The sequence below is a fragment of the Protopterus annectens genome, chromosome 4.part0 (genome assembly GCF_019279795.1).
Source record: "Protopterus annectens isolate FY-2018-M chromosome 4.part0, PAN1.0, whole genome shotgun sequence".
Taxonomy (NCBI): domain Eukaryota; kingdom Metazoa; phylum Chordata; order Ceratodontiformes; family Protopteridae; genus Protopterus; species Protopterus annectens.
In genome coordinates, this window is record NC_056733.1 from 552,568,167 (window position 1) to 552,585,031 (window position 16,865).

At 38.3% G+C, this 16,865-nt stretch overlaps 1 protein-coding gene across 1 annotated transcript in view; it reads right to left on the minus strand.

Moving 5' to 3' along the window:
• The window catches only part of GRK3 (G protein-coupled receptor kinase 3), a 2,112,642-nt gene that overhangs the window by 139,461 nt on the left and 1,956,316 nt on the right, over positions 1-16,865 (minus strand). The window contains exon 18 of the mRNA XM_044068485.1: positions 6,483-6,645. Coding sequence (XP_043924420.1) covers positions 6,483-6,645 — 163 coding nt within the window. The remainder of the gene's footprint in view (positions 1-6,482; positions 6,646-16,865) is intronic.

Below are 16,865 nucleotides of genomic sequence, written 5' to 3' on the forward strand. Positions count from 1 at the left end.
CCTCACAATTTCACAATTAGAACATACTTTAACATATGAATCTGACAATTCAAAATTCTGAAAATTAAGGTTGCAGATGCGTACACTTTTCCCCATAGTTATCAATAATCTAACCCTCCTTATCACAAAGAGTAGGTTAGCAGCAGTTAGAGTAACTAAACCTATTGCTGCTGGGTCAGGTTTGGGAAGCATTTATAAAAACATAAAGGACGGAGGAACTTTACACATTCTGTCCACCTTTTCAGGGGCAGCTGGCTGACTATCAGGAAAAATTGTAGGCAGTAACACACACATCCTCCAGATCTGACAGAACTGGAGGAATGGGTGAAGGGTCTGGAAATTCCTTCTACAGCATGTCATAGTATTTTCTGAGTGCTGAGAAGTGTCAGTGTTCTCCCTCTGAAAACACTTACAGATTCTGGAAATAGTTTCAGAAAAATAGAAACCCCCACCAGGAAAATCAGAAACTGAGCTCTCCTCTGAGTCTGAATCAGAAATCTGATGAGAAAACTCTGCATCTGTCCCTTCATCTTACTGTCCAGAATCAGGATCTTGAATCTCTTCAGAAAAAGAGGAATCCCTCTTTCTTTTATGAGAAACTACTTTATAACAATGAGCAACAGCCTGTAAACACTGAACCAGATAAAGTAAACTACTCCTATCCAAGGAAATTTGAGGAGCAGATACATGTTTAGTTTTTTGTTTATTTTTGACAGGTAAAATGGTGCCAACAGTGTTATTAATGACAGCACCAGCTTCCCCTAAGATGGGCACAACCTTCTGACAAAATAAGGAAGCCTTAACTGTTCCCTCATCCAGGACCAACAAGAGTGGCACTCCCTTGGCCACTGAGGACTCCCCAGTAGCCGCAGAGAAAGTGGCTAACCCTGGTCTATGCTGGCTGTAGATGCTACACCAGAGGGATTTTGGGGTAAAAGATGATGGTCTGAGGTACAACTAATGCCCACAGAAGAGTCACCCACTTGTGGCTGAAGCAAATTGCTAGACTGTTGTGATGGCCAAGGCTGTTTGCTTCATTTTTTCCTTTTTGTGGCTGGAAGAAGGACCAACCATGGCACTGACAGTTTGTTGCATAGTCAAGAGAAAATGGTGTTTCCTTCCCAAGGAAAACAAGCAACAAATTCTGGTAAATATTGATATATTTAAAAGTCATTTTTTTCACATAAAAACACAGTGAAAAGCACTTTAAAACACTTTGTCTGTCCCCAAAAGTAAAGAAAACACAACTTCTCCACAGAAAAAAAAATGGCTTTCAAATACTTTAAACAACTTTTAAACTGACAGGTAAAAACACTTCTCTCCTTTAAAAGTACAGTCTTGTGACAGTCGATTACAACACATACTAGTTTTAAAATAACTTTCCTAAATAGGAAAGTGTTATAAAACCAACACATTTTATAATGTAATTTTTTTCCTCAAAGGGAACTTATCTGCTCAACAAAGGAAAAGCACAAGCCAAGCACCAATTCTTGAAAGCCTCGGAGGATCGTACTCTTTGGTGACAGGAAAGCTCTGAATGGCTGGGTGCCCAAACCTGTCTTTATGCTGGCTAACAGTTTGGGTGCACAGAAGGTGCCCTGAAACTTTGGATGCAGGCTAGTTTTTATATCTTTGGCAGGATATATCTCATACAGCTATGGCTACTGCAGCAATGATGAATATGAAGAACATCTTCACATTTCCTAACACTCTATATATCTGAAGAGCACGTTGAACATTATTTCAAATTGTTATTTAAAATACTTATAAATGTTTGCATGCATGTATGATGTAGAGTGCTGTTCATGCAAAGCTCAATTATATTATTATATTAACTGTTTGAATTGATATAACAGACCCTGAATGCATGGAATGAGAGCTTTGTTTAAACCCCTAGTTGCGAGATTGAGCTTATATTTTTATAATATGAACAGAATGACTTCATATATAATGCTTAAGTAATTTAAAAATTGTAAGTGCACTTTGTGCCTTAATAGTTATTTTCTTAACATAATATCTCTTTAGCTGCACACATGGAAAATTGTTGTTCTGCTGGCATAATGGCTTTGTACAGTTGAAGAAGACAAATCTTACTACTAAAGTGATTTGTCATACTTTTTAAATGCTCTGTTTTTGTTTTGTCTGCACTAAAATAGTAGCATTATGTGCCATATTGGCAACCATTATGTACATTTTCTTTGGTAGAATTAATTATTTCCTAGCTGAAACTGTCAAGACAGAGCTTCTGTTGGCATTCTGAAACTTATTTTTCTGTGAAATCCTGCCCCCAGCATGATGTCATGTAAGATAAACAGTGCTAGAGCACAGTAGCATTGCTAGGGTGTGGTGAACTGGGCAGTTGGCCCTTTTGCTATTTTGTCCATGTAGCAAATCACCAATGTGAAACAAAAAAAGTAGTTCCTTTTAAGGGAAACTGCAACACATATGTCCTAAATGGATGTCAGAAACAATCCTGCATGCCCCCCCCCCCCCCCCAGCTTCCTTCATCTTGCTTGAGCATCACACCAAAAAGACCTGTGATTGGCTGCACAGGTAGAGGGGACAGTGCCATGATGTAACAAAAACAGTGTGTTGGGCTGTATCATTGGTGCCCACAGCAAGCTAAGAGATTTACTGTTTTTGAAATCTAAATTTCTCTCTCTCTGGGCACATTTGGTATATGGGCAGATAGACTATGACAGAAAAAACAACAAGTCTTTTAAGTAAGTAGGGTTACTTACTAGTATAATTGCTGTGCATATATGGGGAAGGGGTAGCATGTTTTGTGTCATTTGAGTGCTTGTGCATACTTGGACAAACTGATGAAAGGTTGTTATGGGCAATGTTTCATTAAGGTGCTTGTGCATACTTGGACAGAACGCTGAAGGGGTCATTGGTGGAACCATTTCATTGAGGTGCTTATGTATACTTGGACTGACTACTGAAGGGGTCATAGGAGAAATGTTTCATTCTGGTGCTGAACATACTTGGACAGACTGCTGAAGGGGTCAGTGGGGGAAAGATTCATTCTGGTTCTTGTGCATACTGGGACAGACTGCTGAAGGAGTAATTGGGAGAACAATTCATTTTTGATACCTGGACAGACTGGTGAAGGGGTCATGGGGGGTGATTTGTTTTGTTTATTTTGCATACTCAGACAAACTGCTGGAGGAAACTTTGGTGGGACATGATTCATTTTGATGTTTGCGCATGCTTAGACAAACTTCTGAATTGATCTTTGGGGGAAAAATGATTCATTTTGGTTTCATCTGAGTGTTTGTGCTTACATGGACAAACTGCTGAAGGGGTCATTGGGGAATGTTTCATTCTGGTGCTTGTACATACTTGGACAAACTTCTGAAGTGCTTATATGGACAAATTGCTGAAGGGGTCATGGAGGAATGCTTCATTCTGGTGCTTGTGCAAACTTAGACAAACTGCTGAAATGGTCATTGGGGGGTTACTTCATTCTGCTGCTTGTGCATACTTGGGCAAATTTCTGAAGGGATCTTTGGAACATACTTGGACAAACTGCTGAAAGGGTCATTGGGGGAATGATTCATTCTGGTGCTTGTGCAAACTTAGACAAACTGCTGAAATGGTCATTGGGGGGATAATTCATTCTGCTGCTTGTGCATACTTGGGCAAATTTCTGAAGGGATCTTTGGAACATACTTGGACAAACTGCTGAAAGGGTCATTGGGGGGATGCTTCATTCTGGTGCTTGTGCATACTTTGGCAAACTTCTGAAGGGATCTTTGGATGGAATGATTAATTTTGGTGTCATTTGAGTGCTTGTGCATACATGAACAAACTGCTGAAGGGCTTGTTGGGGAAATGTTTTATTCTTGTGCATACCTGGATGAAGTGCTGAAGGGGTCATTGCTGGAAATGGTTAATTTTCATGCACGTGCATTCTTGGGCAGACTGCTGAAGGGGTCATCAGGGAAATGTTTCATTCAAGCATTTGTGTATACTTGGACAAACTGCTGAATGGGTTGTTGGGGCAAATTATTCATTCTGGTGCTTATGTCTATTTGGACAAACAGCTGATAGGGTATTTTGGAAGAAATCTTTCATTTTGGTGCTTGTGCATACCTGAACAAACTGCTGAAGGAATCTGTAAAACGAAATGATTCATTTTGGTGCTTGTACAAACTTGGACAGACAGTTGAAGCAGTTATTGGGAGCAAATGATTCATTTCAGTGAAGTATGAGTGCTTGTGCATGTATGGACAAACTGCCGGAGGGGTCATTGAGTGAAATGTTTCATTCTGGTGCTTGTGCATACATGGATAAACTACTGAAGGGAGAGTTTGGGGAATGTTTCATTTTGGTGTCATGAGTGCTTGTACATACATGGACAAACTACTGAAGGGCTTGCCAGGACATTTACAGAAAGAAAGAAAGAAAGTAAAGCCAAACATAATTTTAATGTATATTTGTCTTGATTTTAAAAGAAGGATATAGTAAATGTTTCCATTATGACACATCAAAGAATAAAGCCCTGATGATCAGTCAGAGTCACTGAAATGTAATTTTATTTCCAGGGGGACAGGTTCCTCTCCATCCCCAACATGGGGCCAATCTACTCACACCCTCCAAATTTATATTACATGTCTTTTCTTGGTCATTGAAAATTAACATATGTGCCTGTCTCTAATGAAACAGTGTCAGATGGCACGCCTCTCAACCTCTTAGCACAAGAAATCTGGACAAAGCCTAAAATAATGGAGTCAAAGGCCCCAAAACAGGAACAGGTTTTAAATATTGCTCTTATAAAGTTTAAAGTTAGAAAGTCGCTTGAATTTTATGGTTTGTGTTAGAATGCATTTTCTGAAGGAAATGAAGTCTGAAACTGAAATGTATGTCACTTTTTAATGAGTTCAATACTCACTGATTTCTTAGTAAACCACAACTTTTATGAGGTGAAAATTTGGGCATTCTGCAAAAAACGGGCAGTTCAGAGGTATGGTCATGGGCCAGGGCTAATTATTTAGCACATGTTGCTTAATACCCTGAAAGTCTGTTTGTTGCCTAGATGAACTAAGGAGATAAATCAGTCAAATTGAGGCCTCACTGTACTCTGTATTCTTAATAGGCTTCTTGGGGTCTCCATTAGAGTACATTGAAGTAATCATGATTACTGCAGATTTGCAGAATAACAAATTGTACTGCCAAAAGTATTATACTGTATGTATGAGCAAGAGATTGGTGCAGGTCTTTGGAAACCTTTCTTCTTCCTTTGGTGTTTAAGCAGCTAAAGAGTATTAGAAAATAGGATAGGCATATGTAATGCAGTGTAGAAATAGTTACTGGATTTGATGTTTAGGATTATCACTGGACCTTTGTAAAATGTATGCTACAATTAAAATTAAGCCAATTTTAGCTTAGATACTTCCTTTATTGATGACTAGCATGAGAACTGGATAAATATTTGGCATGGTTATTTATTTATTTTTTTGCAGTGACAAAAGAATTGTGTGTGTGTGTGCCTAAGTTCATAGTTTAGTATTAGGCTGTCTATCCTTGCGGGTCATTTTAAGCCTAGACAAACTTCACATCCCAAATGTAAGAAACAAATCCTGTAAGTTGTACATTTCAGATAAACACAGTATGACTCATACTTTCAGAAGCAATTTAATCCAAAGGATTCTTTTTTTTTCCCCCAATATTTTTTTTCATTTCTTCTGTTGTTTACTTGCTTACACTTTGCATTTATCTTTATTTGTTATGCATTACCAAAAGCAAAAGTGCACCTCAGTGAATCAGCAGTGATAACATTAAGTATGGCCACAAAGTGAAAGTAATGCATTCACAGTTCAAAAATATATATCTCATTTAGTAATCAGCAGCAAAAGAAACTCATTATATCTTAACAGAAACCACTGTATCTATGATTTCCCAAACATCTCTCACTGCAGTAGGGAGGAAACCACACAGTCTCATCAATGTCAATATCTCTGTCCATATGTACTTCCTGTTGAAATCATAAGGGCCATTGTTGTAAGGAATTAGAACGCCGACATCAGAAATTAAATGAATAATTTCACTGCTATCGCTTAAAAAAACACCCTAGCACTCATGCTCTGAATGACAGCCTCAGTGCAATGCATTACATGACATCAAAGGTCAGAGGGCATTCCACAGATAATTATTTGTAGAAGGATCATCACAGAATGAAAAATAACAGAAAAAATAAAAGAAAATATATGACAAATCATGAAACAAATATGATGAAACCACAGAAGGATGCATTCCAACAACAAAGCAAACAACTAAGAAATCAAGAACAGCAACACATCACTTTAAACAGGATTTCTGAACTGACTCATTTGGAAGACAATGGTAGTTCACAATGGACTGTACTTCTTGTTTTAACATGACTATCATTACTCATATTTCACATGTTCTGCCAGATTCTTTCACAATGTTCAGATTAATCTCCAAAAAGAGACAATTACTTGATGACTGATTATTACCTTCCTCGTGTCCAAGCAGTTTGTTCTTTGCTTTCTTCCTGGCCTCTATTTTATCTGTGTCTAGGTTTACTGCTTCATATACAGTTTCTGCGACTTCTTGCTGCCAGCGTTCTGATATTACTAGTGGAAAGTTCTTATACAATTCTTGATCACTATCAAGTAACTGTGGAGAAATTATGAAATAGTTTTCAATAAATAAAGTAGAAGTCCAGTAATTTTAGCAAAATATAAATATGAACATATATACACATACACATACAAAAAAAGAGCATGAGACCTTTGGCATGGTACTTTTCTGGTATTTACTACACAAAGTAGACAGAAAACAATGCGCCATGAAGTTGTGGAACAAGATGCTTCACTGACGCAGTTAGAGAACAGTGCCCACTGAGGTATCTGACAAGCCAGGACTGGCAGGTCATCTTTAACATTATTGTTACAACTGAGACAATCAGGAGTCAAAGGTCAGAGTAGGCAGTAGGAGTACAAAATGACCTTCAATGTCAGACTTGTTCTCTATCCACTCTAATATGTTAATGTAAGAGTCTGAGCGTATTATCCTGTTTGGCTACTTGCTTGCTCACTTTCTTTTAATGACAGAGTTACTGCCTGCTATTTGACCTATTTTCTGGGAAGACCAAAGATGATACTCTTATTGACCGGGGGGAAATTTTTCTAAAAACATCAGGAAACTTTCCCACTCCTTGACTAATAGGTGCAGTTTGTTTCTGTGACGGACAGTCACTCCGAGTAGTATGATGATACAGGTGGAAAAGGTATCATGGATAGTGAAGAACTTGATAGCCTGATAAGCAAGTGTCAGAAAGCCTAAGCAACTACTAGAAGGCCCACATCCATGGAAAGGTTTCCAGGAAAAGTAATGGAAGTAGAAGCAGATTACAAAGGGCAGCCTGAGTAGCCAATTACAGGGAGAGATGCTGTCATGCTACTGCAACTAGGAGAATAAAATGAGGTCATTGGTACACAAACAGGAAATAAAGTAAACGCCCTGCGGAGAGAGCAGTGTTAGAGAATGGTCTGCAGCAGGTTTGCTGAGATAACAACAATTCAAAGACAGAAGGTGCTCAGATTCAGGTATAAGAAAAATAAGAAAATAGTAAAAAACATGACTGCTGCATTCATGCCTCTCAGCTGCTATGATTTAGACATAATGTTATGATTTTGGTCCTCCAATTTACCCTGGATCCATCTTGATTTACTACTGTTTCTCATAAAGGCAAACTTGTATATGGCATATAGCTTATTAAATGAATAAATTATGCCTATATAAAGGCTCCCTGTCACATCTATATAGGTCCTAGTATATAAAGACCTTCTATTATGAAAAAAAAATTCTCTCTTTCTGATCCTCTACTAAGATTCTTATAGGTCAGTGCTATCATTTTTAATGCTTAGAGATTGAGAGGTATGGTTGCATTTTATGAGGTAGATGTTAATTCATTAGAATTTGAGATTCAGCAGGAGAGTGGCCTTAATTTAATTCCCTAGCAGAACTGCAAAGCTTATAGTTTCTAGTCTCAAACTCAGAGAAGTAAATCCCCATGCCAAAGTTGTGACTTTATATATATTACTTCAGACATGACTTGAGCCACGGAGAAGGTGAAACACTCCCAGGAGCTGCAGTTAATATACGTTTGTCCACTGTGCAGCTACAGGTCCCCCACTTTGAGAATCACAGTTAGTGTGCTTACAATGTCATTAGGCACCCAATCATATTGGCTCAGAATGGACATTTCATATCTGCTTCAAGAAAGCTGGCAGCTTAGGGACAATTTATTTTGGAAATTACTGAAAAGATATACAGTCATACTGTAATTATGACTTAAGATCCCTGACTTTAGACAAAGTGAAAACCATGCATACTGTGTGCTCGCTTCAGGACCTAACAGAAGAGACTGATACTTTTTTTTCTAAAACGAGACAAAAATAAGCCAAAATAAGGGGATAGGAAGTGGCTACATTTTCAAGACAGTACAAAGACAACATGCACATTTTGAGAATACACCATACAATGCACTGTAAAATACCCTAGACAACGTAAGCATTTGACAAGATAAAATGCGATATATGCAATGAAAGAGTAAATTTTAAACAGAATTGTATACTGAAACATATTAATGTGGCAAGCAGTTATTTTCTTGCAAAAAGAGTTAAATTAAAAGTTCAAAAAGAAGGAAATGGCACAGAAGTGGTGTATGAGTCCATTGTAAACGATGACAATTGCAGAAGTAGTATTAATCTGTTTAAGGTGGGGATCAAGGAAAAAACAAAAAAAAAATCAAGGATTTTGTAGCAAGTGAAAAGGGGATAAAAAAGATCACAACAAAAGATGAAGGCAAAAGCTGCACATACATTTAAAAGGTTTGGAACTTTGGAAAGTAAAGTACACCAACACAAACTTGGCAAAGAGGCAATTTGGAAGAACATTTATTTATTTGCATTTTGTTTACCAGGTGAGTGAACTAGTTTACTAACCCTTTCTAGTCACAATCCCAGTCTTGATGACTAGTACAATAACACGTGCAGCATAAAACAGTTACAGCAATACAAGCATAGTGTGCATCAAACAGGTGTAAAATACATAATCGATGGACAATGTAGATTTCCCAGTTATAAAATAAATTATGCAGATATTTACAACAGGGTGGAGCTTGATAGAAAAGAGGCAGGAAATATAAAGACAGGCAGGAAGGTAATGTAGGATCAGACAAAGGTTGTTAGCCCTTGACTTCCTTCAAACATAATATGGATATGAATATCATGTTGCATGGCAATCAGGCTTCCTGAACAGGTTATGAGCTTTTACAACAAAACCTATGAATGAACTTAGGACAGAGGATTTGTAAAAGGAAAGGGAAAGTAGCTAGGTTAAGGGGAGAGCCACAGTGTGATGGGGTGGGCTGATAATATTTTTTTAATATTTGTTGACCAAGAAAGTCTGACTAGGCCAAAGCCTATTTTCAGCAGTGGCCAGGAAGAAATGCTCCAGACACATGTCTTTGGAATGTGGGAGGAAACCCCATGAATACACAAGGAGGACATGCAGACTCCACACAGAAGGTACCCTGGCCAAGAATTGAACAGGAGAACCTCTTGCTGTCAGGTGACAATGTTAACTGCTGCACTACTGCTCCACTCAGTACAAATAGTACAAATGTTAACAGCATTCAAGAAAAATCCACAACATTAGTGTTTGTAGACTGATTAAAGTAACAGAAATGTGTAATTGTCTTTCAGGGGCCACAGTTTGTACTGTGGGTAGGGCGACACTTGCTCATTTTAAGGGTGACTGATATTTATGTGGTCTTTTGCAGAAGAGGAATGTTATAGAGCAACAACAATGGTGAAAGAAGGAGGAAATATAAATCAGTACTAACAGGTAGCCATACCTGGTAAGGCTTAATTTATGGATTGAAAAGGAAAGGAGAAAGACTGAAAGCAGCAAATATGCATATGTATGCAGATTCTTTTAAAAACTATAAGACATAAATGGCAGCATCATATTTGTATGGACAAAGTGAGGTCATATAGGGGGATTTGAACTCTAATGTATTCAAAAGCAGTAATTTTAAATGGGACATGTTAAAAACAAGTATTTGCCAGTGGTGGCAGCTGGCTTGTGTATCACTGGTGATGTTTTAATAGTATGTAACGTACTGAATACCCTGTGGGGTATTTTCATTTACAATGGTTACTTAGTAACATTGTGATTGATTTGCAAAATAAAAAGGATAGAATCAGAAAAGTCAAAACAGCATTTACATTTGTATTGCTATAATTAGATAATAAGGCAATGACAGAATTAAAAAAAGGAACGAGTAGAAAATAAAGAAGCAATCCATACGTTTGCTATGGTTTGCATAACTCAATTTCTGTCAAACATAATTCCGTTTAATACTGGCATTTGCAGTACCAGTGATGAAACTGGTAGCATACTCAACTTTGGTGCAGAAGTCTGTGGGTTGTAGTCCCACACCAGGTATATGTATTGCTAACATTGCAGTGCTGCATTGTGGGGGGGGGGTACTGCACTTCTGAGTGTGTTGACCTTCAGATGAGATGTTAAAATGAGGCCTCATCTGCCTGAGTTAGTGGTAGCTCAGGTGAAAGCACCTATGAAGAAGTCTAGGAGAAGTTGCTTCCCCATCAGGTCTCCCCTGAAAAGAGGCTACTGGCCTAGTGGAAGGTTAAAAAAAAAAACAAGACATGGATGCCCTACATTGTGTGGCTGAAGATCACTAAACGCAGTTCAGCGCTGGCATGTGATGGCATTTCTTTGTGTAGCGAATTTTGAATCTCCTTGAATTCACTTTAATACCACAAAAGATACCCTAGTTTGTATCTGCACTCATGAATTAGTGGCAAATAAATACAGCTTACTATACCTGTGGGATGTATAGTATGTCACAGGTGTTTATGATGACTAAATTCAGTTTAATGCTGCTATAGCATGCCTACCTTTGCATGATTAACACTGCAACACAGAAGATTCAGTTTAACAGTACCACAGGATGTTCTCTGCTGTACGGCTTCAATTTAATACTGTCATAGAATATACTAGGTTGTGTAACTGAGTCTGCAGTGCATTTGACTTTATTAGACAGAAATTGTTGCATAAACACGATAGGTTCCATTTTGTTTTGTTCTTCAAATTTCAGCAGTAATAACCTGGCTCTGTGGATGGTGCTCTGACTGTGACCCAGCTGATTAGGATTCAATTACAGCTCTGGCACCGAAGGAGCTAGGCTGGAATGGGGAGAAGTGATAGGACATGGTTCACTGATTTCTACCAGGGAGTGGGGAGGATTGCATGCACTTGGAGGCACACTGGACAGTGAGGTTTCATGGATGTAGACCAGAGAAACCACCACTCCTGCTTTGAGGGAAGAGGTAGGGCTACTTTGAGGATCACCTCTTCCAAAAATAAGGGGTTATCCTCCATGGTAAGCCCATTGCAGAACCCACTCTGCTGCTTTACTGAGTGTGTGCAAGGGATAGTACTGTAAAAACTGCAAAAATCTCAAATCATCCCTGATGGCTTTTTAATGATGACCCTTTGCACTTTACCCTCACACGGGTGTTGAGAATGAATGAGCTGCTTGACTAAAAGGGGGCTGATAATCAACAGACAGGAGGTGGGGGAAAAGAGAGCCAAATAAAAAATTTCAAATGTGAACATCAGTCATACATATTTATCAGTCAACTAACATTTTTCTGTAAGAAAGGTTTGAGACATGCCAGTGTCCCACTGTGCAAATGATAGTCTATTTTACTTATGGATTTAGTTTAGCTCTGACAATGAAATATCTTTGCTACCTGTGGACATATGCAAAATGTAAAATGCATTCTTCTGCATTCTTTAGGTTTGGGCAAAAAATTGGATTGCACAGCCTAAGATCAATTTAGAGACCCAATTGGGCAAAAATGAGGGTTTAATCCTTAGACTTAGCCTGTTCTTGTAGAAGACTGCGCAAGATCCTTTGCACACAATTACCTGCATTTCTGCATTTCTGATACCCTTCTGGCTGATGCCATAGCTACTAGAAGCAAGATTGTTGAGGACAGGAATTTCAATACCACTGATGCACTAAAGGCACCAGGGTTATCTTTTCAATGAAAATGGTCAATTCCCATGGAGGAGACACCAGTCTCATATGTGACTAGAAGTATAACAACCCCTATAGAAACTGTTTAACTACTGAGTGAGAAGAAAATGAAGGGTCCAAAGAGATGCATGCCACAATGACTGGTATACTTTGATAAAGTATGAGCCTAGTCCTCTACCAGATGCTCTGCTACACGCTTTAGAACTTGTAGTTAACCTCCTTATTTACTGGCAATGCTTTTGGATACGCTCTATATATAGAATGTATTCCACTTACCTGCATACCTTTATAGTCCTCAAGACATGATTCTTGTTCTTTACATTTGGGTGCCACAGAGTCATCACATCTTCAGAGTGCGGGGTACAATGTTGTGGAAATTAAAGAAGGATCAAGGAAAAATCCTGGCCACCAGGGTTTGAGATGGCCACCAGTTAAACTTCAGTCCCATCTAGCATAATTTTCTGAAGCACCTCCCTGGGCAATGGGGCAGAGGTAAGAATGTATAAAGTAGATGGCCATGACGCAGGATGTCAAAAGAATTCAACACACCATGTTTCTTGGATTGGAATATGGAAGAACTGTCTGCAGCTGGTAATTCTAGAGAGGTCTATCCATGGCAGACCCAGTCACATGTCATGGAATGAAACAATACAAGGTACAGCTTTTAGTCATGGTTGCTGATTCAGGATCTGCTTTGCTTGTCTGTCATTGAGTTTTAGTTTGTGAAAATACAGGAAACTTAGAAGTAAAAGCCTTGCTGAGCTACTAGACCTCTGACATCGTGTTCAGGGTCTGCACAGCTGGTAAAAAGGTGTCTCCCACTTGGTTATGTATCACATCACCAGGGTGTTGTCTGTATCAAATACCAGAGCCCGTGGCAACACTGTGCATTTAAGAGGCTTTGTGTCCAAAATGAGCCACCATTTTCTTTATGCTGATGTTTTAGCTCCAGCTGTTATTGCTTCATGTCCCTTAAACCACCAGCTTCTTCAGATGTGCCCCAAGGAAAATACAGATCTCTAGTAAGGGTCAGGTCCACCTGATGAAGTGCCATAGGTCTGCCTCCGTTGAAGTCAGCTCACTGTCGATACCAGAAGAACTCTCTTCTGATGTCTTGAATGAAAAGAATCATCTCTTTCAGATGATGACAACCAAAGACAATGTTGTCACCAGAGATAACTGAGGTACTATTGGATCTCTCTGTATATAGTATGGCAAAAGGTACAATCAAAATTGATGGCAAAATGCCTCAGACCCAGAGGATTCCCCTAGCTTTCATAAAGACTCCAGGTGAGGTTTGCAAAGAAGAATTTATGTTTATGGTTCTTTTCCCTGGAGAGGTAAAGATGTCCTTTCTCCATATCCAGGAATGTCACCCAGAAAACCTTTGACATCTCTACAACTAGTCTCAGGTTTGAAAGGTTTACAGTAAAACCATGTTGACCAAAAAATCCACAATGATGGTTAAATATCTTCTTACTCCTTCCAGTGATGGAAACTGGGCCTGCAAACTGTAAAGATAAAGGTAAATAAGCATATCCACATTCTCAGAAATGCATTGTTTAGTGGAAAGGCCAAGGGAAAGGGGAGAGGTAAACTAGAAGTGTTCCCTGCCCACCTTGAGTCATAGAAACTGCATGTAGACACTGTGAGTGGGGGCATGTAGGCAGACAAGTTTAGAGTGTCTAGGAAGGGCAATAGTAGCAACAATGAAAGAAAGGGGCTGTAGGGTGGGCATTCCGAGTTTGAGTATCTTTATACAAATTTGTTATGCATTGAAAGGTCCTTGAGTAAAGCTCCTTTATCTGCTCCTCTCAAGTAACTTTTACCATTTTACCAGAGATAATCAATTGTTCTAGCACCTCCAAAGCTAGCTGTCTGTGGTCTCAGAGGACAGCAGGGATGCTTGCAAATGGTATAATTCCTTTGAAATTTAGTATGCAAGCTAGATACATAATGCCGCTTGCACATCTGTCAGATGTTGGGCTGAAACAATTATCTCTGAATTGTGAGAGCCTGCCCCTTAAGACATGGGGATATGGGTGGTGAAGGAGTTTATAAAAGTAGAGGGTGCCAGGGACACAGTCAATATAGGAATGGAGACTGCTAAGAATGAGAACAATGTTACCCCAAGCGAATACATCTTAAATCCTCAGAATGTTCCAAATAAAAGTTTGTGAATGAAATCAGAGCAGTTTAAAACAATGAAGCCAAACTGAAAAAAGAGAAATGTGATCTATAAGTTCTACAAAACCTATGTTCTTTCTGTCAAGTAAAGGACCAGAGGAAGTGTTATAAAGATTACAGTGAGCTGGAATATTTTTTGTTCATCTTTATTGCATTTGTTTCTGTTTCTCTCTTTCTGCAGAATGTCAGCATTCCTTGATTAAACAGCCCATTTATTCTCCACTAACAGAGAGAAAGAGACAGACATAAAGAGATGATCACAGAGGCCATTATTCATGCAGCAATCATTCTTTTCTGTTAGGCCTAACCCCACCCACTGGTGGCTAAGGTGGACATCTGCATCACTGAAAGAGCAAAGTGAAATGGAAAGAGTAAAAAACACCTAGTGTCTCTTGTGCTGAAAGGGGGCAAGTCAAGACAAGTATGGAATCTTTAGAGAATGTAAAGTCACTGTGACTCTAGCACTACATATTGCACAAAATCTTCTGCCTAGGACAGAAGAATTCTTGTATCCATAACAATCAATACATCATTTTACTAAGATGGATTGACACAAGCATGACATCAGAAGACGTTGAAAGAAGTTTCAGAACAATTCTTGACTGTGTGACTAAAGGCCGTCATATTAGGAGCTGAGTTCATAACAGCTGCTTGGCAGAAGGTAAAAAGGCAAGGGCCAAGAGGTACATGGAGTCATAAACTGCTACCTGAATGATATAATAGTGTCAGACCACAGTGTCAAACAGCATCTAAGTAATCTAAAATGAGTTAAACACAGACTAAGTCAATATGGACTTAGACTCAATACAGACTGGTATGAAGTTTGCAAGGAGGAAATATCATAATGTAAATATATTACTTGTCAAAATGAACCAGGGAATTAGATACACAGAAACAGTGCTAAACTCTCTAAGGCTTACACCTGTTTCATAACTGCAGCCTTATTTTGGAAAGGTAAATTATTGCTAGAGATTTTTTCTTAAGTTTTCAGGGGTGTTCTGTCTGCTGAATGACTTATTATAGACTGCATCACTGCAGGAGCAGGTGAATTACTTGACTCCATGGTAAGAAAGAACACAATCACACTAGATGAGGTACTGACAGGTAGATTCTGTCTAACCTAGACATGCCCAGCAGGAATGTGATGCTTCTCCATTTGTAATTGGTGCCTCTTTATTGCAGAAATTCCTTTATGGTAATAAAAGATTCATCTTTTCTTCTTCACACAATTTCATGAAAATTGATAGAAACTATGGCCAAAGTGATTCAGAAGCTTTTAGTCCAATATGAACATAGAAGTTCTGCCACTGGCTATATTCAAGATGTGTTATGCTAGTAACTGATTTCAGTCATTAGTTTTTTTTTTTTTTTAATTCCTTTTTATTAGGGTTATATCAAAACCAAATGAAGACAAGAAAACGATATAACAGAGAATAAAACAATAACATACAATATACAGACCTACAAACATAAAACCTATATACATTAGATAACCTATATACAGTTCTCATCCATATCAAGCTATGCAGCATACAGAAATATGCATTACAATCATGTCAGAATGAGTTCAAATATAATTTTCAAGTGTCCTTCTGGGTCCTTTTTTTCCTCATGGAATACCATAAATATTTATGAGCCAGGAGTTGTTTACTAGCTGTTTGCTTGAATCCATCCCATGTTATTTTGGACCTGTATTTCCAATTTAATGTGATGTAGTATTTTATTAGCATAAATGTTGTAACTAGAATGTGCGTGTGATTATTCATGTTTGCACTCAGAAAAGGATTTTTTAAATGAATGTAGTCAGAATTAATTATTGGTCTGTTTTACTGATTTGTCTAAATAATCCAGTAAAAACAAGGGGACAAAGTAATACTAAGAAGTTCTTGCTACATTGAATGAAAAGCATAATCTAGCTAAGGTATATTGTATACCATTAAAGGCACAATTACCCATCCCCAATAAAAAACATTCACACACACTCAGAATGATCATTTGCTGTGCAAAGGATCTGAACTGAAACTAAAGAAGATGACTTAAGAAAGGTGATGCTCTTGCATTACTTAACAAACAGTGGTTTCTAAACCAAGGTATAGTATTTGCTTGGCTCTGTGTTGTTGAGTCAAGGAGATTCTCATTTTGTGCATTACAGATCATTCATGAAGGACAATTTGGTTCAATGAAAATGAAATCCTTACCAAAAAGTTACATCTGCTAGCCCCCAACTGATGAAATAATTGAAGACTTCTCATAAGTAGATCAGTTGTAAGTGATGTAAAACACACAACCACAAGTGTTGTTTTACTGCAGGAATGACATACTTTGCCATGACGTAGTAACAACAGAACATCACTAAGCAAGTGATTACGGGGACCATAAGATGATCTCCCTCTCTCTTATACATCTATATCTGTATTTATATCTATATCTATATATAAATACATTCACTTATTCACTTCTGAAATTGAGGAGAGCTGTACACTTTAACCCTGGTCTAAATCAAGACTAGGCTTAGAGGTAACATCCCATAGGCTGGGAATACATTGAATTAGGACCCAATCCCACCAGC